This window comes from Thunnus thynnus, chromosome 22, assembly GCF_963924715.1.
Source record: "Thunnus thynnus chromosome 22, fThuThy2.1, whole genome shotgun sequence".
NCBI lineage: Eukaryota > Metazoa > Chordata > Actinopteri > Scombriformes > Scombridae > Thunnus > Thunnus thynnus.
Genome location: NC_089538.1, coordinates 23,242,111 through 23,268,392, shown reverse-complemented (window position 1 = coordinate 23,268,392; position 26,282 = coordinate 23,242,111). Strand labels below are relative to the sequence as shown.

Genomic DNA, 26,282 nt, shown 5'->3' with positions numbered 1-26,282 from the left:
TACATAAGTATTATGAGCTTGATGTAGTTAAAGTATTGCAGTAAAAGTACATAAGTATTATGAGCTTGATGTAGTTAAAGTATTGCAGTAAAAGTACATAAGTATTCTGAGCTTGATGTAGTTAAAGTATTGCAGTAAAAGTACATAAGTATTATGAGCTTGATGTAGTTAAAGTATTGCAGTAAAAGTACATAAGTATTATGAGCTTGATGTAGTTAAAGTATTGCAGTAAAAGTAGTGGTTTGGTCCCTCTGACTGATATATTATTAGGCTATATATGATTATTATATATGACATCATCTGTTTTCAGTTTTTGGACTTTTTCTCTAATCTTTGATTTTTGCTGAAATATTGGATCATTTGAACATTTATTGAAATGAAAGCATGTGAGAAGTTTAGAGGGAAAAATCACTATTTGATGGAGCTGTTAACAACTCATAGACATGTGAAATGTGACCCCGACTACACACTTATTATTAACATTTCACATATAGTATGAAGACCAGTACATGATATTTTTAATATGATGTTTTACATGTACTTTTGATTATATGTGTTTGTATCAAGGTAAAAAAAAAATCAAAACTAAAACAAAAAGAGTATCAAAAAGGCCTCTTTTATTATAAAAGCATTTAATGAACAAATAATTATTTACAGTCTGTGTACATTCATGATAACAGTAAACATAGTTTGAAAAACACAAATATTATGTCCGTGTCAATCCGGGTTTTCTGCCAGTTTTCTGATTTCCTCCAGTAGCTCCGAGAAAGCTGGACGACCCTGAGGCCTCTACAGTTCACCACCAAAGAAGAAGAAGAGTGGAGGACGAACAGAAGAACAGAAGGGATTGAGGAGGAGGAGAGGAAAAAGAAAAACAGTGAGGAAGGTGTGATACAGTGGTTTACAAAAGCTGTGATACTTTTACAACTTCTAACATGTTGATTTTCTCTCAATATACCAGATGATGTGTGACAATATAAATAACATTTATATTGCAATATAAATAACTGAGTGGTAATGTCAGCTTAAAATTTAAACTCCATTTACAGTATTTCCAAAGCTTTCAACCACATCTTGTGGCCTTCCTCAGAGGATATCAGTTATTTTTTGTATTTTCTAGAATTTTGGAGTTTCCATACATATTATCACACAAGCAAAATTCTGCGCTCAGCTCACATGATAATGAAAGCATTTCCATGTCAACTAACTACATCCGCAGAGGAAGGCCATTAGATGTAGCTGAAAGCTTCAGAAGCAAGTAAGTGGAACTTGTGATGAGAATTTTTTTGGCAGTGTGAGAAAACTTCAGAAAGGTTTAGTCTCTGGCACATCCCTACAGAGATGTTTGTTCACTTTAGGACTGCAACTTACAAATATTTTCATGATCGATTAATCTGCTAGTTATTTCAATCTATTCTTTGATTAATTGTTTTGTCCTTAAAATGTCAGAAAAATAGTTAAAAATGCCCTTTATAATTTCTTAGAGTTCAAGGTGACATCTTCAGATGTCTTGTTTTGTCTGATCAACTGTCAAAAATCCAAAGATATTCAGTTTATTGTCACATATGACACAGAAAAGCTTCAAAAGAACACATTTAAGAAGCTGGAACAAGCAAATATTTGACATTTTTGCTTTCAAAATTATTAAAACAATATTTAATTATGTATGTATGTATGACTGATTGTTGCAGCTCTAGTTCACTTTGTGAAATAACAGGAAAGTTTTGTGATATAACGAAATAAAATATGTTATTATAGGAAGAGTTTCTTGTAAAAATGGAATAATCTGATATGTAGTAAAAACAAGAAAACATCATAATAACATTAAAAAATACCTTGTTATAATGTGAAAAGGATCGTGTTAAGACAAGAACGTTTTTACGTTATAACGAGAAACTGAGCAAATATGTTTTTTGGTCACAGTGAAACAAAACCACTAAATGAACACATGAATGAATGACTGAGTGGATGAGTGTGTACCTCGTGCCAGCAGCGGTACATGATGGCGTAGAGCGGTTGCGAGGCACGATGCGGTCGGTACAGCCGGATTCCCTTGGTGATGTCATTGACCACATCCAAGTTGGATCTGTTTTCAAACGGAGTCCGACCCTCCGAGTAGATCTCCCACATCACAACACCTGCACACACACACACACACACACACACATGTCAGAACTGGTAGAAAACGTACAGCAATACTACTATATTACTGCTGTTACTACTACTTTTAGATTCAATTTTCGTGTTTTAGCTGGGAAAATATCCACTTTTATTAGGAACAACATGGTTATTCTTACCTTCCTGTACAAAAGAGGTGACGGATTCACCTCTAAAGAGTTTTTAAAATCCTTTTTCTAACAATTATTCATTCAATTTAGAGCACAGAAAATCCAGTCATCCATAGATCAGACATAGAATATTTGAAACAGGAAAAACACATTAAAAGAGAAAATAATACACACTTTTTAAGATAGGTATAATTTACATTTTTTCAAATGTTTAATATGTAATTTTTCTATATTCTATGTCAAGCTGGATTTTATGTGCTCACCTCCATCTGAATCTCCCGTTTTATTCTGTGTTGTTGTAGTTACAACCTCTCACCACTAGATGGAGATCATTTCTCGTCTTTATCTGTAGACACCCATATATCTTCAAAGATTTTTTTTTAAAGCGCATTTTATATATGTTATATGTCTCTTGTATTAATTACATTTTAAATGAATCTAATATATTTAAAATATATAAACAGGGATGAAGTTATAAAGAATTGGCTAAAATACCTTAAAATCGATTCAGGTTTAGTCCAAAAGTACTTCATATTTAAGTGCTTAAAAAAGACCTCTCAGCTGTTGTGCTTCATCAGTGTATTTGTATTTATTTTTTTTTTTGTTTGTTTGTTTGTTTTTGTATATTTATGCTTATACGTTTCAGTTTTAAAGATACTGAATATCAGTTTTGGCTATAGCAGCTTCAGATTAAAAAATCAGTTGTAATGATCATTAAAAATCTGTGTGGGTCAAATACAACTATTGCTACCAAACTACTGCTAAAAGTACTACCGCTACAGGAATTGCTGGTACTGTTAATTATGCTACTTTTAGTAGTAATTAGCTACTGTTAAGACTGAGTGGATCATGAAGTGGTTCCTCACCGAAGGACCAGATGTCAGATTTGCTGCTGTATTTACTGTAGTGGAGAACTTCAGGAGGCGACCACTTCACAGGGAACTTAGCACCACTAGAACTGGTGTACTGGTTGTCTAGAACGTACCTGCAAATATGAGCACACAATCAAAAGATACCAACTGTCCAACTTCTTGTACAGCTTCAAATTTGAACATACAAATTCCAGGAAACCTTAGTTAAGTTTTCTTAAAACCTGAGATAAAATGGCGGCCTTACCTGGTCATTCCGAAGTCGCTGACCTTCACTACGCTGTTCTCATTAACCAGACAGTTCCTGGCAGCCTGGATGAGAGAAAATATCCAAACATTTCCGTTTTGTGCTACTTTATACTTAATTCCACCACATTTCAGAACCATCCATGCACATATAAATGTAGTAGAAAGTAGGAGAAAATGGAAATACTCAAGTACTCAAGTAAATGCTACTTTACTTAACACACTGCTGCATGGAAACAAGAGCTATTTTTTAGAAAATGGTCAAAATTAATGGAAAGTATGCATGATTTGTAATTAATAGGCTAAAACTTCTAGACAATCACCAGCACGGTCCTTGATGTTCACATGACAAAACAGCTGAATATAAACTTTTGCTCATGTATCTTCTAGTGGGAGTTTCACTACACACATGTGGTGACTCACCAGGTCTCTGTGGATGAAACTATGTGCCTCCAGGTACTCCATCCCCTCACACACGTCCTGACACATGGACAGAAGCCACGCCTCCCTCAGAGTTCTGCTCCTCTGCCTCAGGTAGTTCAGCAGGCAGCCGTTCTCCATGAACTCGGCCACGATCAGCAGGGGGCGCTGCTGCAAGCAAACGCCGTACAGCTGCACCAATTTAGGGTGGCACAGCCTCCTGAGAGAGAGAGACAATAAACACACAGTTTCACTTCCTCGTGGTGACAACAACCTCCTTCTCATTTCTTTCCATCTACATCTTTCTCTGTTTCTCCATCCTCTCTTTGTCCTTTTTCTACTCCCTCCATTGCTCCTTCCTTACATCATGACCTTGGCCTCCTCGATGAAGTCCTCCTCGTACATGGCTCCCTCCCTGATGGCCTTGATGGCCACTCGGTGCTGAGCCCTCCACTTGCCGAGCTTAACCACACCGAACTGACCGCTGCCCAGCTCCTTCATAAAGGTCAGCTCGCTGGGGTTGATCTCCCACTTCTCTGCAGGGAGGGAAAGAGAGAAGAAGAAGAGAGAGAGGAGAATGAGCAGAAAAGAGGAAGAGATATAAGTATAGTATAAATAGAAGAAAGAAAGATACACTAGGTCTCCAGTTAATTTCATGTTAAAGCCTTTTTCTTTACAGGACCCTTGAGGTTGTTAAGCAAGTTTTACCTTATTTATTACACATCACATATTCTACAATACTTCCAACTGTGTTTAAAACTTTCAGGCAGTCATTAGTTTCCACTAAATTTAGTGGGCTATAAAAAATCATCTTGTACAAACTTGAAACTTTCTCTGAATGTATCTGTGAGAACTGAGAAACGTACTATTTGGTTTTGCTTATTGATTCCTGGTTGTTAATTACTTAGCCTCCACAGCTGGTTTGCATGCATCAAAGCATCAACGACATGTTTAGTGTCTTCCTCCCAAAACCGTCCCCACTTCCCTTTCACTATCACCCTCACTCCTTAATGACAACTCCCTTCTAAACTGTAACAGTTGTTAAGTTGCTGGGTATTATTTTATTGCAAGTATACTATTGCTGCTAAGGGGTTAGGGTTAGGGTTAGAGTTTAGACCAACTGATGAACCTGAGTCACACATATTTATGTACTTTTACATCACTGAAGACAGGCTAATAACACTTTTAAGAAACTTATTAACTAAACACAATAAATCTAAGAAACTTCTACTTTAAATGCAGGTAAAGTATGTTTGAACTTTATCACCATGTGATAATAACACAAGTTGACAAAAATTAAGGAAAATAACATCTGCAGCTTCAAGTTGTTACAAGTTGATTTTTATAGCTTACTAAAGTTAAGGGAAACTATTGAATACATAAAACCAAATTACCAATTTAAAATATTGTTGGAAGTATTGTAACATTACATATGATTAACTTAAAAAAAAAGTCTAGTAGACTTTACGAGGTGTCAATTTTAACTCAAAAAGTTTGTCAAATTATTGCAAAGTTCTGACTTCTCAACTCAAAGACGTTGGAAAAAGAATGTTTTTGCCTGTAGGAAGCATCTCTTGTGTCATGAGACATTCTGTATGTTCACTTAGTGTAAATGTAGCAAAGGTATTATTGATTTATTAATGTGAAATAATACACAGAGCAGCTATACTGTTTCTTTATTTACCTGAGCTGAATCCTGACGTGGCGGGAACACACCTTCCCATTGGCCCGACTGCATACCGCAACCTGGTTACTAGACCTACACACAGACACATGCCAACACACACATATCATATCTAATGAAGCATTATATGTAGCGCTGTTGTCTCCACCGTAGCATGCACAGAAAGATGATTTGTGTATGTACCTGCTGCGTTGTGTTCGTGGTAGTGTATGACATCAGGTATGGAGCTGAAGGTGTGTTTTTCAGCGAGGAAGAATTGTCCGGTGTCGGTTATTTTAATCTGGTAATGTCTAATATCCCCGGTAGCACTGATCACACAAAAACAAACAGGAAGTTGAAACGTTTATCAATTTACAGCCAACGATTTACTGTATATGTTAGTCTGGGATTTTAACTTTCAGGTGTTGGGATATGAATCACCTTAATGTCTTAGTGTAAACAGACACAGTGTAGACTCCCTTCTGACTGGATTCCCGCACCACAAAACCACCCTCTTTGTCCTGGAAAACAACCAGAAATACATCATTTGACTCAAAAAAAACAAAGACTTTAACAGTCATAACAAATATAAAGAGGCGTTTGTCACTGTTTCTTTCAGATAGCTACACTGCTGCATGTACAGTGAGACAGGTAGACAGACAGGTGGATACCTCCTGTCTCAGGAGCTGCTCAGCTTCTGTTCTGGTGATGTTCTTGCAGTACCACCTTCAGGAAGGAAAACAAAACAAGCAAACGCACTTAATTGATCAATGGAAAACAGTCATTTTTTATAATAGTTAAATCATCTATGAGTGGTAGTACCAGCCTCTGTAACACCGAAAGCAAAATGTTGAGTTCTTTGATGTTTTAGTTTTCCACAGAATAATGAAAAAAACAAACTACAAGACTCACGAGTTTGCCTCGATTCTGTTTTTCTCTGTCACGTAGTTACTGGGGATGAAGCCTTTATTCCTGATAGAAACACAGTAGAAAGAAAGTATTTGGTGACTTCCTGATGTTATTATTTTCTCATGTTGTGTTTTGACATTGAGTAGGTTGTGAACTTTAAAAGGGGCAAGTGCACAAAGATGTAGCTTCAGCCGACACCTTTAGCCTGTACAAAATGCACAGTATATGCCGTGTTTAATGACTTTTACTGTACTGTTTTGTTTGAACTAATTCCCTTTTTTGAACAATTGTTCATGTAATTAGTTACAGATCAAAATGAATTTAAATTAAATTTCAGTGTTAGAATAATATCTATATTAAAAAACAACCAAACTGATGCTTTTCTTTTTAATTTGGACAATAGTAATTTGTAGAACAGTAACATGATAAGATCACTTCATCACAAAAATGATTCTTAAAAGTCAAAGATAGATCAATGATAATATTGATATTGCCAGTTCGCAAAAAGTCTCATTCTTTCATTTTGAATATGACATCCCAGCAAGGAGAACATTTAAAAAAGAGTCACAGAAACTGAAACTTAAAAATAAGAAATAACACCCTTCGGTCTTTCTGGCCTTTTGTAGCGCTGCCAAAGACGTGTCTGAAACGTGTTTAAACTGGGTTTGGTCGAACGAGTCATTTTGTTGTGAATCTCAACTGACAGATTCGTATCTTTTTGTATGAAACTGGTTTAATTCCACCTACCCGTGTTTGTCCTGCGCTCTCCACCACAGCTGGTCTTGTTTGTGGAGGATGATGTAGTCCTCTCCCTGTAGATTAGATAGAAGTTTATGTGTGAGTGTTAGAGCTGCAAATAACAGTTATTTTCATGTTGATTTCACTCAATCAGAATTTGTCTGTTTAGACTACAAAATGTCGGGAAATAGTGAAAAATGGCCATCACAATTTCACATTTGAGAAGCTGGAACCTTCTTGACAATCCATTGACGTTTTAATCGACTATCAGAATAGCTGGTGATTTAGTTTCTAATAGATTCATTGACTAATTGTGTTTGGGTGAGTACCTGTTTGAGTGTGAGGTCAGTGTCCTCCTTGGCGGTGAAGTCGTACATGGCGACAACACTTACCAACCCCTCGGCTTCACCATCCTCACCCTCGGGAGGGGGAAGCGGGAGCTTCCTCCTCGACCTGTCGACCTGAGAGAGACAGAGAAAAACAATGAACAGATAAAAACAAATAAATTCCCCATCTTCAGTTACCTTCTCTTTTCATGACGAACACACACTCTGTCTTACCCGGTAGGCATTTCCTGGGTGTCGTCTGCTCTGAAAACACAGGGAGGTGCTTCCCTCCAGCTCCATGCGGGTGCTGAACTCCCTGAAATCATTCAACAAATCAATTAATTTATTGTTCTATTCAGTTTTTCTCAAAAAATCCACTTCTCCGGTGAAATATCTACCATATTTACTATGGATTAGTGCAGTTTCTGTACAAACATTCTTGGTCCAACATTTATGGGACGTTGCACAATTTTAAACATAAATATTACAATTTGATTTATTGTACCAGAGTTAGCTTAAAGCTCATCTTCATCTGCTGTCCCTTTGGGGTTTTAAGTGAAATGTCTCAACACCTTTGGATGGATTGCCATGAAATTTGGTTCAGACGTTCATAGTCCCCAGACGATATATCACGACAACTTTGGTGATCTTCTGACTTTTTGTCCAGTGTCGATGTGAGGTTGAAATTTATGTTTTTGAGTGAAACGTCTCAACAACTATTGGATGGATTGTCATGACCTTTGGTACAGACATTCATGTTCTCCTCAGGATGAATTGTAATAACTTTGTTGACCTTAACTTTTCATCCAACTCCATCATCAGGTCAAAGTTTTAACTTGTCCATTACTGTATTTATCAATCAATCAATCATCCATCCATCCATTTTCCATCGCTTATCCTTGACCAGGTGGCAGTGGCATCAGACTGAGGAAACCCAGATATCCTTCACCCTGGCAACGCCCTCCAGCTTCTCCTGGGGGATCCCAAGGTGTTCCCAGGCCAGAAGAGATGTTTAGTCCCTCCAATGTCTGCCCCGAGGTGTCCTATCAGTTGGACGTGCCCAGAACACCTCCAGAGGAAGGCGTCCAGGAGGCATCCTAACTAGGTGCCCAAACCACCTCAGCTGATTCCTTTCAATGTAAAGGAGCAGCAGCTCTACTCCAAGCCTCCCCTGGCTGTCCGAGCTCCTCACCCTATCAATAAGGCTGAGCCCAATCACCCTCCAGAGGAAACTCATTTCGGCTGCTTGTATCCGGATCTCATTCTTTCAGTCACTACCCAAAGCTCGTGACCACAGCTGAGAGTAGGGACGTAGTAAATCGTGAGCTTTGCCTTCTGGCTCAGTTCTTTCTTCACCACAACGGTCCAGTACAACGCCTGTATTACTACTGATGCTGCACTGATCTGCCTGTCAACCTCACACTCGTCAATACAGTCAATACCCCGACATGCTTGAACTCAACTTGAGGCAGCAACTTACTCCCAGTCAATCAATCAAATCAACCTTTATTGATACAACACCTTTCACAAGTCGAATGCAATTCACAGTGCTTCATAAGTGATTGACAAACTCACAATATGGTAAATATGGATTGGAAGACTCACGCCAAGATACAAGTAAAATACCAAAATTACAACAAGGTGACTTGTAAAATCTTAATTTTAAAAATGCATGCTAACATTCACGTTTAGCTCAAAGCTCCACGGTGCCTTAGTACAGCCTCAAAGAGCCACTAATGTAGCTGTAGACTCTTAGTCTTGTTTTTCAGTGTGTGAACTAATGAAACACATGTAAATGAATTCAGATGAAATCTTATCTACTTTTAGTGGATGATACATGTGGACTGATATTAATATTCTGTGTGATTCAATTATTCACAGTAAAGATTCGCCTTATTTGAGTGAATCACAAGTGTCTGTTAAGCAGTTTTGATTTGAATAGGACTGAAAGAGCCTGACACATTTTGCTGAGCTGGTTTTGCAAGCAGGTAAAAACTGTCAGAATTAATATTAAAGGGAGATGAAGCATGAAATATAAGAAAATACAGACAAAGAAACCCTAAAACCCCACTGGAGTCACCCTTTTGCACTGGTTATATGCATCTTTTTATCTGCCTATCATGAAAATGAAGTGAAATAATTTAATTGCTGCTTTGAAAATATACATTTAGGGAACTGAATTGCTCCTTATATTGACGTCGGAGCCTGTAAAACATCGGCAGACTGTACCTGGTCTGGACGGCACAGCAGCAGCAGAAGACTGAGTGGATGGAGTGATCTGGAGGAGGAAACAGTTAGAACATGTTCACACTGCATTACTGTGGTCATAATAAAAAAAAAAAACAGCTTAGTACAATATCAGTTTCGTTTAGTGCTTTTCATGCACGCTGACCGCCACTAGAGTAGTTTTATTGTTTGAGTGAACTGACGCTTTAACATCTACATAAGCTCTTGTGATGGACATTTTATCATTTTAAGTGGGGAAAAAACAAAAATAAAGAGTGATTTACATATTTTTTATATCTTTCACATTTTCTGATTGTTTCTACGTCTGTTTTAGTTGAACTTTCTTCTCTCATTGTCTCTTTGTCTTTCTCTCTTTCTTTGTGGTTTTGAGTGGGAGGTCTTTGTCCGGAAGTATAGTTTCCTTTTCTATAGAACTGACACACTCGTTGTCTCTCTGTAAATGCGTGTGAGTTTTTCCGTGGGCGATTAAAAAGAAAGAGTGTGGGTCATTTTCTCAGCATTTGTACTGTATGAGTGTATGTGTGTGTGTGCAAAGACAAAAGGCAGTATGTCTTCCTGCTGTGTTTTCTATGTGTGTGTGTGTGCAGGTGAACACATCTGCAAACCAATGATCGTTATGTGACGGCTGATATGTTAGTTATCCTCTTGTCATGTGTTTCGATGCCATCAGGAGTGATGAACTGTTTTGGTGGTTTGTGGTGAACCGACATCCAATTAACACACTTTCTCTGATGTTTCTGTAGGCCAACCGAGAACTTCCCTCCTCCACAGGCTCCCAAGTCAGATTAGAAACAGATTTTTGGCATTTAGGTTTTGGATATATGCAAAACAACTGTTTGTCCTCTTCCTCCAGTCAGATCCGGCGAATATAAATTACATCTGGTTATCGCACATCTGAAGTGGGTGTGGGGCAGAGTATCAAGGTAGTTTGACTTCAGTCCATATTTAAATACCTCATCAAGTTTGTGGTCAAGCCCTGAACTCTCTATTAGTGACATTTATATGGAGAGTTTGGTTACATTGTGGCTTTAAGACACGTGGGCGATTTATATAATAATAAGACTCCGAAGCCCTTTGAAGATCTCTGTCAAGAATATAATTTAGCAGCTAATCAATCATGGCGATACATTCAAATTCATAGTTTTTATTGCATATATTTTGAGTAAATGTTGCCAACCAGAGATTCAAGTTATTGATCAGCTATTATGTGTGTTAGGACTTGGTCACAAGGTATCTAGATACTATCTTCTCTTGATAAATGAGTCTATTAATGCAGTACGGGGAAATGACTTGAACACCAAACTGGTATCAAGGTACATGAAGACTAAACTTATTCAATTTTAGAATAATTAACCAAATTTACTGGACCCTTCAAAGTTATTTAAACTCAAACTAACTATACATATTTTTCTTCCTATTTTTATTAGTATTTTACACAAGTTTGTTTTTCTTTGATGTCTTATTTATGTTTGTGATTAATGGCGAATTCTGTCGACTCGCCATTATTATTGTACAAGCACTTTCTATATAGTGTATATAAAATGTAAGATTAATGTCAGTGCTCAAATAGCTAATGAATTGCTGATCATAGAAAAAACTTTTTGCAACACTGACTTTTGTTTGTTCTATTCAGCTGGATCTGTTGACTGGCGGTAGACCTATTACACCTTCTTTTTGGAGCAGTAGTAACATCCATATATGCCTGTTTCACAGTCATCTAAAAAAGATTCCAATAGTACAGTCCTTTATCCATCCATCGCATCCACGGTTTCATGCTACCAACAGTAATAATGGTTTGGTATCTATGTTGTATCAATGCCTTCTTAAAGGGGACATATTCTGCTTTTTGTGATTTTTTTTGTAATTTCTATACTGTTATGATGTTGGATGTTAAAATCAGTAGCAGTAAAATCCTGCTACTGTAGTTTGTTTATGTAGCCTCAAGAGCCGAAGGAAGCTTCCTGAGGGGGGTCTTAAAGAGACAGGAACTAAAACGGCCTGTTTCAGACAGAGGCTGAACTGAGGGGCTGCTTAAAGGGCCAGTATAAGAATAATAAGGAGTTTTTAACTGTAAATCATGCAAAGATATTCTAGTAGAGCCCTAGAATAACTTGTTAAATTTTATGGAGGAGCAATAGAAAGCATCCTGACTGGAAAAATCAGAAAGTGACTCTGCAGCGGGTGATTAAAACCACCCATCTACCAAGCATCAGTGATATCAGTGAGGTTAGGAATCTGCATTGAGCCCAGAGGACACTAAAACACAATACCGACCCACAGCCTGCTGCCATCTGGCACGAAATAAAGAAGTATCTGCTGTTGTATCACTCCTCGATTCATCCTCTGCACTCCAATATAAAAAATAGTTTTGTTTTTGTGATCTATTATTTATTAATCCATTTATATAATTTCTGTTTTTGTGAGTAGCATAAATGGACTCCAAATCACATTCTGTTATACAACCTTGTGCTGTAAAATGATCATAATGAATGAATCTTGAATATAAATATAGATCTGGAAATGTGCAATGATTCGCTCCTTTTAAGGACTCTCAAGACTCTCTTCCACCAGACAGGAAGTGGAGGCGGGATTGCCCTGATCTTGACCCTGATCATTCATGTGTAAATATGAAAGACTCTTCTCTTAAATCTGACCACCAGCAAATTATTTCTAATTTTCTTCACAGAACCTACTTGACACTTCTTAATTTACACCTAATGGGTAAGCCAAACGACTCAAACCTTTGTTCACACGATGCTCTGGTCGCACTAATTTTTTTCTCGGCTTCTCGCTGTGATGGTGCTCATTGTAACCACATCTCTTTTTCTTTTAAATGACTCATCTGTACCGGGCACCTCAAGAAAGCCGAAAATAGTCTTGAGAATTGGAAGCTTCCTTATTCTCTTGTCATCAGACATTGAGCTCTTACATTTCTCAATGTTATATACAGTCGGTGCTCTCCACAGCACGAGTAAATGGGTGCATCACCACAAATTAACGATCTTTTTATGATTTTTCAATTTGGGCCTAATTTGGATGAGATTTGCATCACAAATCGCCCCAAAATTACTTTTTTATCTTCAGAATTTGAGTCATTCAATCCAATAACATTTGGAAAGTCTATAAGAGCTGTATTATTCAATTATTTCATCTCATTCATGTTTGCTCATCATTTAAGCCCCATCCAAGGACGTCCATATCCTGACCCCCTTATCGCAGCCTATCTCTAAAAATGTTTTTTAAATATTATTCGGCCATTTTACGCCTTTATTATATAAACAAGTCCTCCAAAATAAATGATAAAAGACATAAATCACTGCTGAAAAATAACCTTTTATGATGTAACAACACTATGGTTACGGTTAATTGTTGGTGAGCATCACACAACTCTTGCTGACTTTGTCATAATCTCACAAACAACCACTGACGATAGCAAGAAGACAATCCTTCATTCAAGTTCTCACAAGGTAAAAAAGTTGGGAAGCACTGCTGTAGGGAGGTGTATACTGGAAAAAAAACTGCATTGTTTTTATTTGATCCTGGTGGGGTTAAACTGGTTTAAAAAGCCACTTTAGACAAACTGAGCGAGACTGTCCTACCAAGAAATCACTCGTTTCAGCAAACGCAACAAAACAACATAACTGTATTTACATTCATGCGACGAGCTTCTTCTAGCAGACTTTAATACGAAAGTGGTTTCTTTCAACCTTAACCCCAACCCTAACAAAGTACTTATTCAAAGGACGGGTTCACAATTTTTCAAGACGGTCTTAAAACAGCAGCACAAAATGAACATTAAAACATGTTTTTTCTTGCTGTAATCATTCCTTCTGTTCATACTGACCATTAGAAGATCCCTTCATAATGACCTTACAATGGAAGTGATGGAGGACAAAATCCACAGTCCTCATTTTGTGAAAATAAGTTATTATATCCAGAGATAATATGAAGCTTCAGCAGTCTGACTTAGTCACATCAAGTGGATATCTTCCAAAGTGACTTCTTTCTTTTTAGTGCAGAATTTCCTCTTTGTGCTTCCCCATTGAGCTGCATTGGAGGGATATTTAAAAAAAAAAAAAAAAGAGGCAAATTTGTACCAAAGAAGATGTAATGTTGAAAGATATCTACTTGATTTGACTCATTTGGACGCTGAAGCTTCATATTAGCTTCAGATAAACTTTTAAATACATTTTTGCACAGAAGGAGGACTGTGGATTTTGTCCTCCATCACTTCCATTGTAAGTGCATTATGAAGGGATCTAATGGTCAGTATGAACAGGAGGAATGATTACAGATTACAGCAAGAAAAACATGTTTCAATGTTCATTTTGTGCTGCTGTCTTAAGACCGTCTTGAAAAATTGTGAACCCATCCCTTACATAAGTACTTTGTTAGGGTTGGGGTTAAGGTAAGGTTGAGGTTGAAAGAAACCACTTTCATATTAAAGTGCTAGAAGAAGCTTGTCGTAATCTCACAAACAACCATTGACGATAGCAAGAAGACAATCCTTCATTCAAGTTTTCACAAGGTAAAAAAGTTGGGAAGCACTGCTGTAGGGAGGTGTATACTGGAAAATAACTGCATTGTTTTCCTTTGATCCTGGTGGGGTTAAACTGGTTTAAAAGGCCAGTCAGTATGAACAGGAGGATCACAGCAAGAAAAACAGGTTTCAATGTTCAGTTGGGCTCCTGACTGTTGCTTTAAGACTGGCCGTTTAACAAACCCAACCTTAACCATAGCGTTGTCACATCATAAAACACCTTTATTTTTCACCAGTGATCTGTAACGGTTTTGGGTGACACACACCCATGATGTCGCTCTGCTGATCAGATCAGAGAACACCTCAGTGTGCCGTTAAGAGTCTTGTGGAGCTGATCTTAATGCCCGCCTTGTGCCAGTGACAGAAACAGAACCGAAACCCTCACTCAATCTGATAAATGTGTCAGTGTAGTCAGCAGATCGGAGGTGCTACTCTGCAGACAGGTGTCTCTGCCTTTCTGCTGCTTTCAATCTCTCCATTTCCACGTCTCTGCACGTCTCCAACATCAAGATTAATTAAAACAGTAGAAAAAAAAAAAAAGAACCGCAGATGAGCCTATGTGTGTTGTCACATCTCAAATCAAACCGCCAACTTTCAAAATCTCTTATTGGTCTAAATTTGACTGGTTTTCACGGTTTTTAGAGGAAAACGCTAAACGAAGGAGATTTTTTGTAATAGGTCTACTCCACATTCAAATTTTGGGATTTAAAAAAAACAAACATTCAAAGACAATTTTTTAAAAGATGTTTATAACTTCCACTCAGACTCTTTTATAAGCACTGTTTACTTCACATATTTATATATCTTTCTCTTTTGACTCACAGCACATATGTTGACATTTTAATAGATCTCACTCTGTTTGTTCTGTCATTTCTGAACTGTACATGTTTTACTTTGACTCAGTAAAGTCTTAGCAGTTTATTCTTACTTTTCACACCTCGACAGTGCCGAAACTGTTTTTTTTCATACCTTCTACTCAACCTGATGTTGTGCTGAAAGTGTCGAGTTGTTTAGATTTGTCGAACTCCATTTACAGATGTTTGGTTTTTCTTCTGTGTCCGAATGTCAAGAAAGTTTAATTTCATCTCATAACGCTGTGTGTGTGTCTGTTATATTCTGTAAGATGTAGTTAGTTTATTGTGCAGATGTGTCTGTGTTCACTTACTTGAGTGAATCATGGTCGACTGTGTCTCTTCTTCTCTCTCTCTTCTTCCTCCTCCTCCTCCTCCTCCTCTTCTTCTTCTTCTTCTTCTATCTCCTCTCCAGCTCCAGCTTTTCTGCTTCAGCTCGAGTTTTTTTCAGCGCCGATTTTCTCTCTGCAATCCGTTGCGTCGACTGGGCTGGTACGACGCCACAGGTGGGAAACCTTGAGCGACAATAGATGTAGAAAGATAAAGAGAAAGAGAGAGAGAGAGAGAGAGAGAGAGAGAGAGAGAGAGAGAGAGAGAGGCAGGTGGGTGGAGGAAGTAGAGAAGATGAAGGGTACAAGAGAAGAAGAAGAAGAAGATGAGAAGACAAAGAAAAGAGAGAGAGAGAGAGAAAGACATGCAGAGGAAGAGGAAGGGGAGGAGATGTTTTTTTCTTGCTAGTGATGCTTTCTGCGTCGACCACATCGATAAAAGTTTCTGACGTCCGGGTTGAAAACATGTCATTATTATGTCTGTGTATATATAGAGAGAGTGGGAGAGACATAAAGACGAAGAGATGGAGAGGAAGTGAAAGACTGACGTGAATGAAACCACAAAGCATCCGTCTCTGCGAATAACTCCAGGAAGAACACACACACACACATACTGAAAGCACGCACTGTAAAACTCATAATGCAAAAAAAAAAAATCAGCTTTAACATTTTTAAGTTGCATCTGATGAACCATGAAGAGCATTTTATTTCCTTTATTTTAATTAAATTAAAGGAAGTGACTCCCTGAAGAAAACTTTAACTGTAAGACATTGAACTGAATCTCAGCTTGTGATGGTCATTTTGTTGTTGTTGTTGTTGTTGTTGTTGTTTGAGCTAAATGCTACCAAGCTCACAATAACAATGCTAACATGCTGACGTTTAGCAGGTATAACGTTTACGTGTTAGCATGCTAACCTTAGCTAAGTAGCACTCAACACAAAGTGCAGCTGAGGCCGTTGTTAGTTTTTCAAGTATTCGCTCATAAACCAAAGTCTTCTGTCAAATTAACTGAAGTCAAATTGAAGCTTTGACCAGCTGATGGCGCTACAGCGGATCACCAAAATTATTACGATTCATCCCAAGAGGAACTAAATTTCATGGCAATCAATTTCATAGCTGTCTTTATCTTTATGTTTTCTTTTATTTCTTTTTTTATTTTCTAATTTCTATTTATTCATTTATTATTTTCATTTTCTTTTTCATTTGTAATTTTTCTCTTTTTCCTTAGTGACCTCGTAGTGGGCGGCGTTGGTGTACTGGAGTGTGTTATACTGAAAAGTGTTCCTAATATTTTGCCCCTCTTATGTATGATGATGGAGTGGACAAAAAATCAGGAACACCATTCCAGTACACCAACACCACCCACTACGACCTCAATAATAAACATAAAGTACAATTATCACCTTTCTGACAATGTCAACAAAAAGCAGTAAAAGTAGAATTTATGGCGCAGCTGTTATATATATTAAACATTCTGAAATGTCTGATATTACATTTGTACTAAGTTAATGGTAACATCAGTATGTATGAAAAAAAATATTCTAAAAAGAAAACATAATTTTAAAAAAGTTTGTCACTTGTTTTAAGAAATTAAGCGGAACATTTGTAGTTTGATTTGCTCTCTGACTTCCCAGCATGCATTGCTACTTGAGTTTACTCTCCAGAATCTTGTTTTTAACACTCAACGGACTCAAAAGTGAGAGGCGGGAGGTGACGTCAAACAAAACTCTGTACAGAAATATGTCAGTTTAGTGCTTTGATGCTCACATTCAAACAGTGGAGCTTTGTAGAACGTGACCTCTGACCTTTTCTGATATCATCAAAGTTTTCGTGTCAATCCAGCACCGGTGTGATCCACCAGAAGGCTCATATTTTCATAAACCTTCATATAGTGTTTTCTATGGTGTCATGATGCATTTGTGTGCTAACAGGGATCCTTTCACAGTGTTTTCTACCAGTTTTCAAACCCGAAGATAAACAATGACTCAGTTTCCAATGACTGAGGTAAATATGCAGATAAATTAGAGATGAGATTAACATTCACCTGTATGAATGTGTATGTTAGCTTAGCATGAAGACAGAGAAGTAGCTAGCATGACTGTGTCCTATACTAACAAAATCCGCCATTTAACAAACAAAGTGTTAATTATTGAGCTTTAGAGGAGCTCATAGGTAGATTTTGAATCTTCGGACAGAGCCAAGCTAGCTGTTTGTCTTTATGCTAAGCTAATCTTCTCAGCTAACTCTCAGCAAGAGAGTGGATACTGTAGGAATGATAAAAACAAAAACATGTTGATAAAAGCGTAATTAATTAAGTTTCACTCTAAAGTTATTTTAAGATAATGTTTTGCAGTTTCAAATGAAAATAGTTTATAGATTAAAAGCTGCAAGACAAGATAATTTAACACATTTTACATATGCTAATACTATTATAAACTTTTCTGCAGACCAAAGTTACAGGTGTATCTACATGTTATGATTTCATGCCAGATTGTTCAGACTGTAAATATATCACACGACATTTGGTCAGAAGGTAAAATGTTAACACGCTATAGTCACTGGTGTCCTACGTGTTTACGTGTTCGTTCCTAACCTCTTTACTTGTTCGAAACTGGAAGAAATAATTTCCCCCTCATTTAAAGTGAGACCACTGTGGCAAGATCACTTCTTTTTTCTGTAGTTCCGTAGTTCTTACAGTAAAGTTCACATCCTCATAAGAATATTCTACATTCAAACCCTGTTATTCTTATTTTTCTTCCTCTTCTTCTTCTTATTAATGCAAATATATTTAACAACAGAAAGTCAGAACACATGCAAAATTATAAAAGACAGGGAAGCAAATAGACCATATATTTATAATGTTCGACCTCAAGACATCACAACGAGGTTAATTTTATCCATCCATCCATTTTCTGGGCGACAGGCGGAGTTCACCTGGTCGCCAGTCAATCACAGGGCTGACATACAGTATAGAGACATTCACATTCACAGGCAATTAAGAGTCACCAATTAACCAAACCTGCATATTTTTGTTCTGTGGGAGGAAGCTGGAGAACCCAGCGAGAACCCACGTAAGCACGAGGAGAACGCACTCCACTCAGAAGGGCCCCAGATGTCCGGAGGGTTTACTGCGCTAACTACTGCACCGCCGTGTCGTTAGTTTTATTTATGCATTGAATAAACGTGATTGTAAATGGAATATTGTTTAGACTTAGTGTTAATCGATTTTTGGTATTGTGATATATAAGTTGATACATAATAAACTAGGGGACTTGGGTCAAAAGGTCACACTCACATTATTCTGTGATTCAATCAAACATTAAACAAACATAAACAATGTGAAAAAGATAATATGTCTAATTGTTTCACGCATTAAGAGTCAGAACGTCCTTGAACACACCACAAGAGTTTTCAAATGAGTCCTTTCTTTTAATATTTGCTTCTAATTTTACCTCCGCTGCTGCTGCTGCTGCTGCTTCTAACAATAATACTAGTGGTGACTGTGATGAACTGTAGTTTCAAGTCTCTGCAGGTTGATTTTCTCAGACAAGAACTGAAACCAGTGGCTGTCTGGCATGACAGGAGTAACTGGTTGTAAATAATGACCTTCTGGACGGAATATGAGGAACAGGTGTTTATGATTAAGCTCAAAGGTTTCATATGAACTTACTGAAGAACTTTTAAATACCGCGAAGTCTTTCAGTCTGAGTGGATAAACACACTCTCACACATACGTATGTTGGTCTTTCTATATTTGTTGAGACCCCATCAACAACTAAATGCTAACGCTAACTCTAACCTATAATTAATCCTAAACCTAAAAACGTCCTCACTTTTCAAAAAATGTCTTAACTAACAGTGCCCTCTTTCCAAAATGTTCTTGCTTTTCAAAAATGTTGTCAAAAAGTCGTCGCCCCCCCCCCCCAAAATTGAAAAATTTCATCACTTTTCAAAATGTCCCCGCTTGACAGAAATGTTCACAATTTAAAAATGTGTCCTCACTTTTGTCCATACTTTTTAGCTACTTAATTTCTAAAACTTCTGACTTTCTAAAAAAAAAAAAAAAAAAGTTCACACTCTCCTAAAACATCATCACTTTTCAAACAGTTTCCTCTTTCCAAAATGTTCTTGCTTTTCAAAAACAATTGAAAACGTGTCCTCGCTTTTGAAAACTGTCGGTACTTTTTTTTTTAAAAAACATCCTCACTTTTGAAAAAAAAATGTGCTCAATTTCCAAAACCGTCTTTAAATTAAAAAAGTATTCTCACTTTTCAAAAAAAAAACCCAACTCCTCATTTAACAGAAATGTCCACAATTTTAAAATGTGTCACTCTTGCCAAAAAAAGAAGAAAAAAAAAGTCCTGACTTTCTGTTTTCTAAAAGGTGTAAAAGTCAAAGTGGTCCTCATAAAGACAGAACTACTGAACACAAACACACATGAAACAGATTGGTGATTCACTGGTAGATACGAATATTTTTCCACTCTGCTATCTTACTGATTTGACTAGTCAAATGATGTCATCCACCACTGACCTCTCTCTCTCTCTCTCTCTCTCTCTCTCTCTCTGTGTGTGTGTGTGTGTCAGACACACACGCACACATAGCCTATATTGCGGGTTGAGCGGTGTACGAGGAAGTTTAATTGTATTACAGCGTGTGTGTTTGTGTGCGTGTGTGTGTGTGTGTGTGTTTGTGTGTGTGTGTGTGTGTGTTGGTCGGTTGCGTGTCCGCCTCCCTCAATTCATTTCCTGAATCCAGCTCCTCCGACACGCAGCGACATGGGAGACAAAAACGCACGCTAATGAACTAAAATCTGGAAAATGAAGCACGAAGGTAAGAGAGACTCAATTTAAATGACGCACACTTACGTTGTTTCATAACGTCTTTAATTACGAACTGCTGTTGCACAAAGCCTGCGGGTGTCAGATGTCAAACCGCCAAACAAAATGACAGACTCCTGAGGTTCAACTGTGCTAAACTACTTCAAAAATCTGAATATTACATCAAAATGCAGAAAAACTATAAGTAGTTGATGTAACATGACAGGAAAGTATCTTGCAGTGAAACAGGATATAGAAATGCATTAAATAAAAGTAATTCACAGTTTCATAGAGGCGCTTTTCAGCTTATTAATATACTTTAGGAATCCTGTGTTTATGTCTGATCTGGGGAACAGTTTTAAATAAGATAATAGTCAACTAGAACTGACATAAACCACCTGAGAGCAGGTGGACAGGGAGCCGAGCGCAACGACACGTTTAGCTTCCTTCTGCTGCATTCACGTGCTTTCGGAAACACAGCTGATAAGATAAACGTGTGAATATATCGGTGTTTTTTCTAATTTTTTTTGGACCATGGAGTAAAACGTATGTTCAGGTAGGAAGACCTTCTCTCATGGGTTCATGTATATGTGTTTTAGGATGGGTTATTTTGCAATATTTAGTCAATAGAGCCAAATAATGATTTAACTCTATTTATTTGTGTTTACAAACATACATCTATCTTTACCTGCATCAGAAAACATTCATAACTTAGATTTAATCGTTGTCTTGGTTGTAACACAACACAATGCGTCCATCAAGTGGCATCAAATGCTTGTTCAGATTCTTGCACTTGTTTCCTTAATCTTTGATCAGATATGTCCTATCTAAATCAGGAAATTATTCTAACTTTATTTATTTACACTGATGCCTTCCAGCAGTTTTGTTAAATGCAAAAACAGTCCCCTACCCAGTCCAACTTTTCTACCCACAGTCCAGAAACCAAAAAGGAGGAAAAGGAAAGAAAAGGGGGGAAAAAACGCAAACATAACGCAGCCGTCTGAATGTCTCCTTCCCGTTTTTCCCGGGTTACTCCCGTATTTTCAACCCCTCTCCTGCCGTGCTCCTTTTTTGTAATTTTGCCCATAAATTTCCCGTATTTCCCTTTTTACAGCTTTACAGACTGTTTTTTTTTTAAAGTTAGATACAGGGCTGCGGTGGAGACTAAAAGCGCATAAACACATGTTCACTCACCTCAGACTTAGACAGCGTTTACAGTCCAACATGAACTTTATGCAGACTTTCAATCACAATACAGCTTGTCAGCGTCTCAGACTGGCTTCCTACCGCAATTTCTGCTGTGGCTTCTGGTAGAGCTTGTTTTGCTTTCCGTTTTCGTATTGTATCCCAATCTGATACAGAGAGACATCCGTTAGATCAACAAACCACCGCCTGCTCCTGCTACGCGGGTGTTTAAAACAAACGAACCCCCCGTGCTGGAGCCAGCAGGCAGACTGGAGCCGCTTTCATGAGACAGACGAATGAATGAGAGTTCAGAGGATCATATGTGACATTAACTGACATGTGCGTCATCAAATAATAATCTGTTGGACAAAAGATAACGAAGTAAGTAGCAAGAAAAAACGTCTCAGTGGAGCGTTTAAATTGACATTAGTGTTGTTTTATCTGGTGTTGCTGCATTACATCACAGTAATGTTAATGTAGCTTCATAGTTTGGATACAAGTTAAAGTTCTAGTGGGAGGAGGGAATGGTGGTGAGAAAAACGTGAAGCAGCCCAGGCGTCAGGTGATGGAGAGACATGAACACATTCAAAGCAGGAAAACTGGTAAGGAACTTCCACCTTTCACCATCTAGATGAATTACTGTTCTGATAAATATCTTTGAAGGCACAATCTGTTTGCAAAATGTCCAAATGCAAATCCAAATGTAAACTAAAGGGCATCCCCACTATCAAAAGTCAAAGCATAAGATTGAAACCTGTGATAAAAGGACTTACAGATCTTTTAATACAGGCACTAACTCGACACAACAACTCTATTAACGTGATGTTTTCTCAAGCTGTTAAAACGCTGTTGACTCCAGTAACCGTGCAAAACAGGTGAGACACCAGCAAAGAAAAAAAAAATTCTGTGTAAATATATAAAAATACTTTCCCGTTTCTGACTAAAGACATGTTAGGAAGCAACCACTGCAAGATGTGTTCAGGTGGACTTTAGTGTCGGTCATGGTGGGAAAAATAAACCAGTATGCTAGGTCTGTTAAAAATAAGTGTGCTCAGGAAGCCACAAAGAACACATCAGCCGGCAGTTGGTTTACAGCAGGACAGGCAGTAAAGGCACCTGATGATTAGATCTCTGGAGCCGAGAGAGGAAACCCTTTTCATTATGTAAATATTATGGTCAGGTGGGGTCCCGGAAAATCTCCCTTATTTTCAAAGCCCAATGTTGACAGATGTGCTTCTTCACTACTACCGCCGAGCAAATTCAGAGGACAGTTTCAATTTGCGTTGTAGTTTTAATTAGTAAGCTCCTGTGTGGGAAGGACTTCCTGTCTGTGACCACACTGATGATGAAGACCTGATTCTAGGAATTCATTTAGTCTCAATAAACAAGCTCTTCTATGAGATTGATGGCTGCTAAAAAAAAAACACACAGCCGCTTCGTGTTCTTTCATTGAGATAATCTTTACACAGATCAGAAGCCGTTGCTCAAAGTTTAGCAGTTTCGTCAGATTTGGAGGGAAAATTAGTTGGAGGGAAATCTGCTGAATAGTTTTACTCCACAAAACGGGCTGACTGACTGAAATAAGAAGGTACATCGTTCACATCAGGAGACAAAACGTGTTTACTGTCACGTCGTGGTTCATTTTCTACAGGAACGTAATTTTGCCATTATAACAATTTGTCATTATAACAAGATGCTTATTAGTGTTAAAACATGTACATTTTCTCGTAATAATATGAAAAAAATACCCGTTATAACAAGAAAGGTGTTTGACTCATTAGACTGTATCTTGAACATTTGAATGAATTGATCAAGTCTTACTTTCTTTTAACTCATAATGAAATCCTGCTCTAACTAAAGCCTCTTTCACACATAGTTCCCAGTAAATTACTGGGATAACCTTTCAGGTACCGCTAGTGATTTTCACTTTGCATACATGCAGCTTCATTCAGGAACATTTCCATCTCAGACCTTTTCACACATGCCATGGCAATGCTGGAATAGACGGGGGCAAGGGACAGTCCAGCAGATGGTGGTTATACAACACTTATGGATGCCAACAAGAGAAGAAGAAGACGGGGGAAGGCTGGATGTACGTGTAGGTGGTGGAAGACGTCTCCAGACGCGTCCAGTTTCCAGCCGTTCTTGAAAAAAGGATCTTGTTTGCAGAGAAAGAACTTGTACTACTTGTTAGTTATAATCACCCACGAAAGCATTGGGAAGGCAACCGTAAACAAGTCGTGGATTCAAATACGTCATCAATGGAGTCTTTTGATTGGTTTGCTCGCTCTTCATGAAAGCGTCTTTTGTCAGACAGAAGTAACCCTTGATGTGTTTTTCCCTGCATTGTTACTGCTCTCATTCACAACACGGCCGTACCGGCATTTTCCCTGAAATGTTACAAGGTCTTGAAGTGGGAAATTGGCGGTACAGATTTCCCTGAATATCAATCCCTGCTCCCGTTCACACATGACCCCATGCAGGAAATATTCCTGAAGTTTCAGGGATAGATTGCATGTGTGAAAAGGGTTTTAGTAACCTAGATACGGTTGTTATTAGCATGTGGACACTCCGAAGGATACTGTTCACTCTGTGTGTGGTATCGGAGAAAGAACCAAGCCCATGGAACTGTGGTTCCACACATGCACAGTGGTGGGTTACTATCTCATCACTATTTTTAGTCTTTGGAGCCGTTTTTAAACACGCATTAATGGATTAACACTGATTTGCTTTATGAAGTTGATAAAGTGAACTTGTTAGCAAAAAGTTGCTTATTTACACAAATAGCATGTATATGTAATATGGAAATAAACAAATGTAGAAATGAATACAAAACGTGGAAATGGATGAATATGAAAATTTATAAATAATAATTTGCACATTCATTTATTAATCATTTTTTGGCCAATTTGAAATGCATTTACTTATTTTTAAGCGATCACGGTCATTGATTTTTCATTTATTTCATGTGTCACTCTTGGGCCACCGTAATGTTGCACCGTTTGTGTCCAATATTCACTCACAGCTCAGTTCCAGCCTGCAACATTCTGACCACGACATCCACCAATGGGCTGAGGGCGTGGGCGGGGCCAGGATGAGTGCCGAGCAGCTATTGGAGGAGACGCTGATCAAGCGTTCGCAGCAGAAGAAGAGGACGTCGCCGCTGAACTACAAGGAGAGACTGTTTGTCCTGACCAAGAACTCGCTCACCTACTATGATGGGAAAGCCGAGGTCATTTTTATTACTTATACTGGCGTTATTTACATTTCAGATCAGAACCCAACTGTTTTTGTGAGTTTATTATCATTATTATTTCTGAATGATTTACATTTTGTACAGTAAGCAGGGGCGGAAGAAGTATTCAGTGAAAATATTGGATCATTTGAAAATTTCATGAAATTAATCAATCACTTATGCAGACAAATTCTGCTTCATCTGCAGAACAGAATAAAATATACGACAACACAATAAAAAGTCGAACGTCTCCATATGGAAGTTCACAGTGGACACCGTAATTATAAAAACAACAAAAAGAAGAAAAAAAAGTTGAATACTTTCATGTTGTTTCCACCAACAGAAGAAGTTCAAGAGAGGCTCGATCGAGCTGAGCCGCATCAGATGTGCGGAGATCGTCAAGAACGGAGGCGGGATTATCCCCTGCCAGAACAAATACCCCTTCCAGGTATCTACACACACACATGCATGTGTAAGAGGACTCCGCTGATTTAGCGCCACACTCCTATTTGTCAGACAGTTTGAAACAAAAAGTATCTAAACTGATGCAGCAGAACCAGAGATATCGTCTTTTTTTATTCCAGCGCCTACATTACCCACAATGCAACTCTACTGCAGAGTTTGTATCTTGGTCACGATTTAAAAAAACAAAATCTAAAGGATCTGTATGAAGATTGTTTGTTTATAGGGCTGCAACTAACAATTATTTTTATAATTGATTAATCTAAAGATTATTTTCTTGATTAGTTGATTCATTGTTTGGTCTATGAAACATCAGAAAACAATAAATAAACATCTTTTGATGTCATTAAATGTTTTTTGCGAGTAACAGAGAAAAACCCAAAGATACTCAGTTTATAACAAGGTTAAGACAAGAAAAAGCAACAAAACCATCAAATGTTTGTCATTTTTACTTGAAAAATTATAATTAATTGATTATCAAGATAGTAGGGCTGCAACTAATGATTATTTTTCTTATCAATTAATCTGCAGATTAGATTTTCGATTACTTGTTCAGTCTAAAAAACATCAGAAAACACTGAAAAAAATTCCCTGAAGTCAAGAGTGACGACATGAAAATGTCTTATTTTGTCTAACTGTCCAAAGTAAAGTAAGTAAAAGCAGGAAATTATCACATTTGAGAAGTTGGAACCATCAAATGTTTGAAAAATGACCATCGATTGATTACCGAAACATTGTTGTAGATTAATTTTATGTCAGTCGACTAATTGTTGCAGCTTTCTTTATGTTTTTAAAAATGACTTCTAGACGAAAGATTATCAGGGCTGTAATGCTATAATGTTAAAAATAAGCGGGAAAATTTAACATCTGTGTGTGTGTGTGTGTGTGTGTGTGTGTGTGTGTGTGTGTGTGTGTGTGTGTGTAGGTGGTGTACGATAACAACACTCTCTATGTGTTCGCTCCGAGTCACGACAGCAGAAGTCTCTGGGTTCAGAGCCTCAAAGAAGGTCAGTTTCTCTTCTATTTTGTTTTATTTTATTAAATAACAGAAGAAGAACACACGACTAACAGATCACATATATAGTTTAGACCTTGAACTATAGCAGTGTTGTCTTCACACTTAAACCACAGCTTTTCATATTGTAGGTCAACTT

At 37.7% G+C, this 26,282-nt stretch overlaps 2 protein-coding genes across 4 annotated transcripts in view; one reads left to right on the top strand and one right to left on the bottom strand.

The window, feature by feature from the left end:
- Positions 1-603: 603 nt before the first annotated feature.
- Positions 604-21,593, bottom strand: txk (TXK tyrosine kinase). 2 transcript variants are annotated; one of them, XM_067579015.1, is made up of 17 exons: positions 21,441-21,593; positions 15,412-15,612; positions 9,689-9,737; positions 7,694-7,775; positions 7,463-7,594; positions 7,143-7,207; positions 6,399-6,458; positions 6,158-6,212; positions 5,928-6,007; positions 5,691-5,815; positions 5,508-5,582; positions 4,188-4,359; positions 3,827-4,043; positions 3,405-3,469; positions 3,155-3,273; positions 1,981-2,138; positions 604-789 (listed from the first exon to the last, which is right to left on the bottom strand). In XM_067579015.1, the coding sequence occupies exons 2-17, from the start codon at positions 15,422-15,424 to the stop codon at positions 718-720; spliced, it is 1,539 nt and encodes a 512-aa protein (XP_067435116.1). In that variant the 5' UTR covers positions 15,425-15,612; positions 21,441-21,593; the 3' UTR covers positions 604-717. The 2 variants fall into 2 exon arrangements, with proteins under 2 accessions (XP_067435116.1, XP_067435115.1); XM_067579014.1 differs by lacking the exon at positions 21,441-21,593 and having other exon boundaries at positions 15,412-15,852.
- Positions 20,012-26,282, top strand: part of tec (tec protein tyrosine kinase) — a 21,120-nt gene continuing 14,849 nt past the window's right edge. The window contains exons 1-4 of one of the 2 annotated variants that reach the window (XM_067579011.1): positions 20,012-20,259; positions 24,457-24,663; positions 25,010-25,114; positions 26,054-26,135. In XM_067579011.1, the coding sequence (XP_067435112.1) occupies positions 24,526-24,663; positions 25,010-25,114; positions 26,054-26,135 (325 nt within the window). In that variant the 5' untranslated portion in view covers positions 20,012-20,259; positions 24,457-24,525. The remainder of the gene's footprint in view (positions 20,260-24,456; positions 24,664-25,009; positions 25,115-26,053; positions 26,136-26,282) is intronic. The other variant, XM_067579012.1, reaches the window with a different exon arrangement.

What these genes read in the sequence shown, in the direction of transcription:
- txk (XM_067579015.1), bottom strand. An exon ending in CTGACCTCACACTCAAACAG is followed by an intron (nt 7,208 to 7,462) that starts GTACTCACCCAA and finishes TCTAATCTACAG; the next exon opens with GGAGAGGACTACATCATCCT. An exon ending in GAGGAGGCCAAGGTCATGAT is followed by an intron (nt 4,044 to 4,187) that starts GTAAGGAAGGAG and finishes TCTCTCTCTCAG; the next exon opens with GAGGCTGTGCCACCCTAAAT.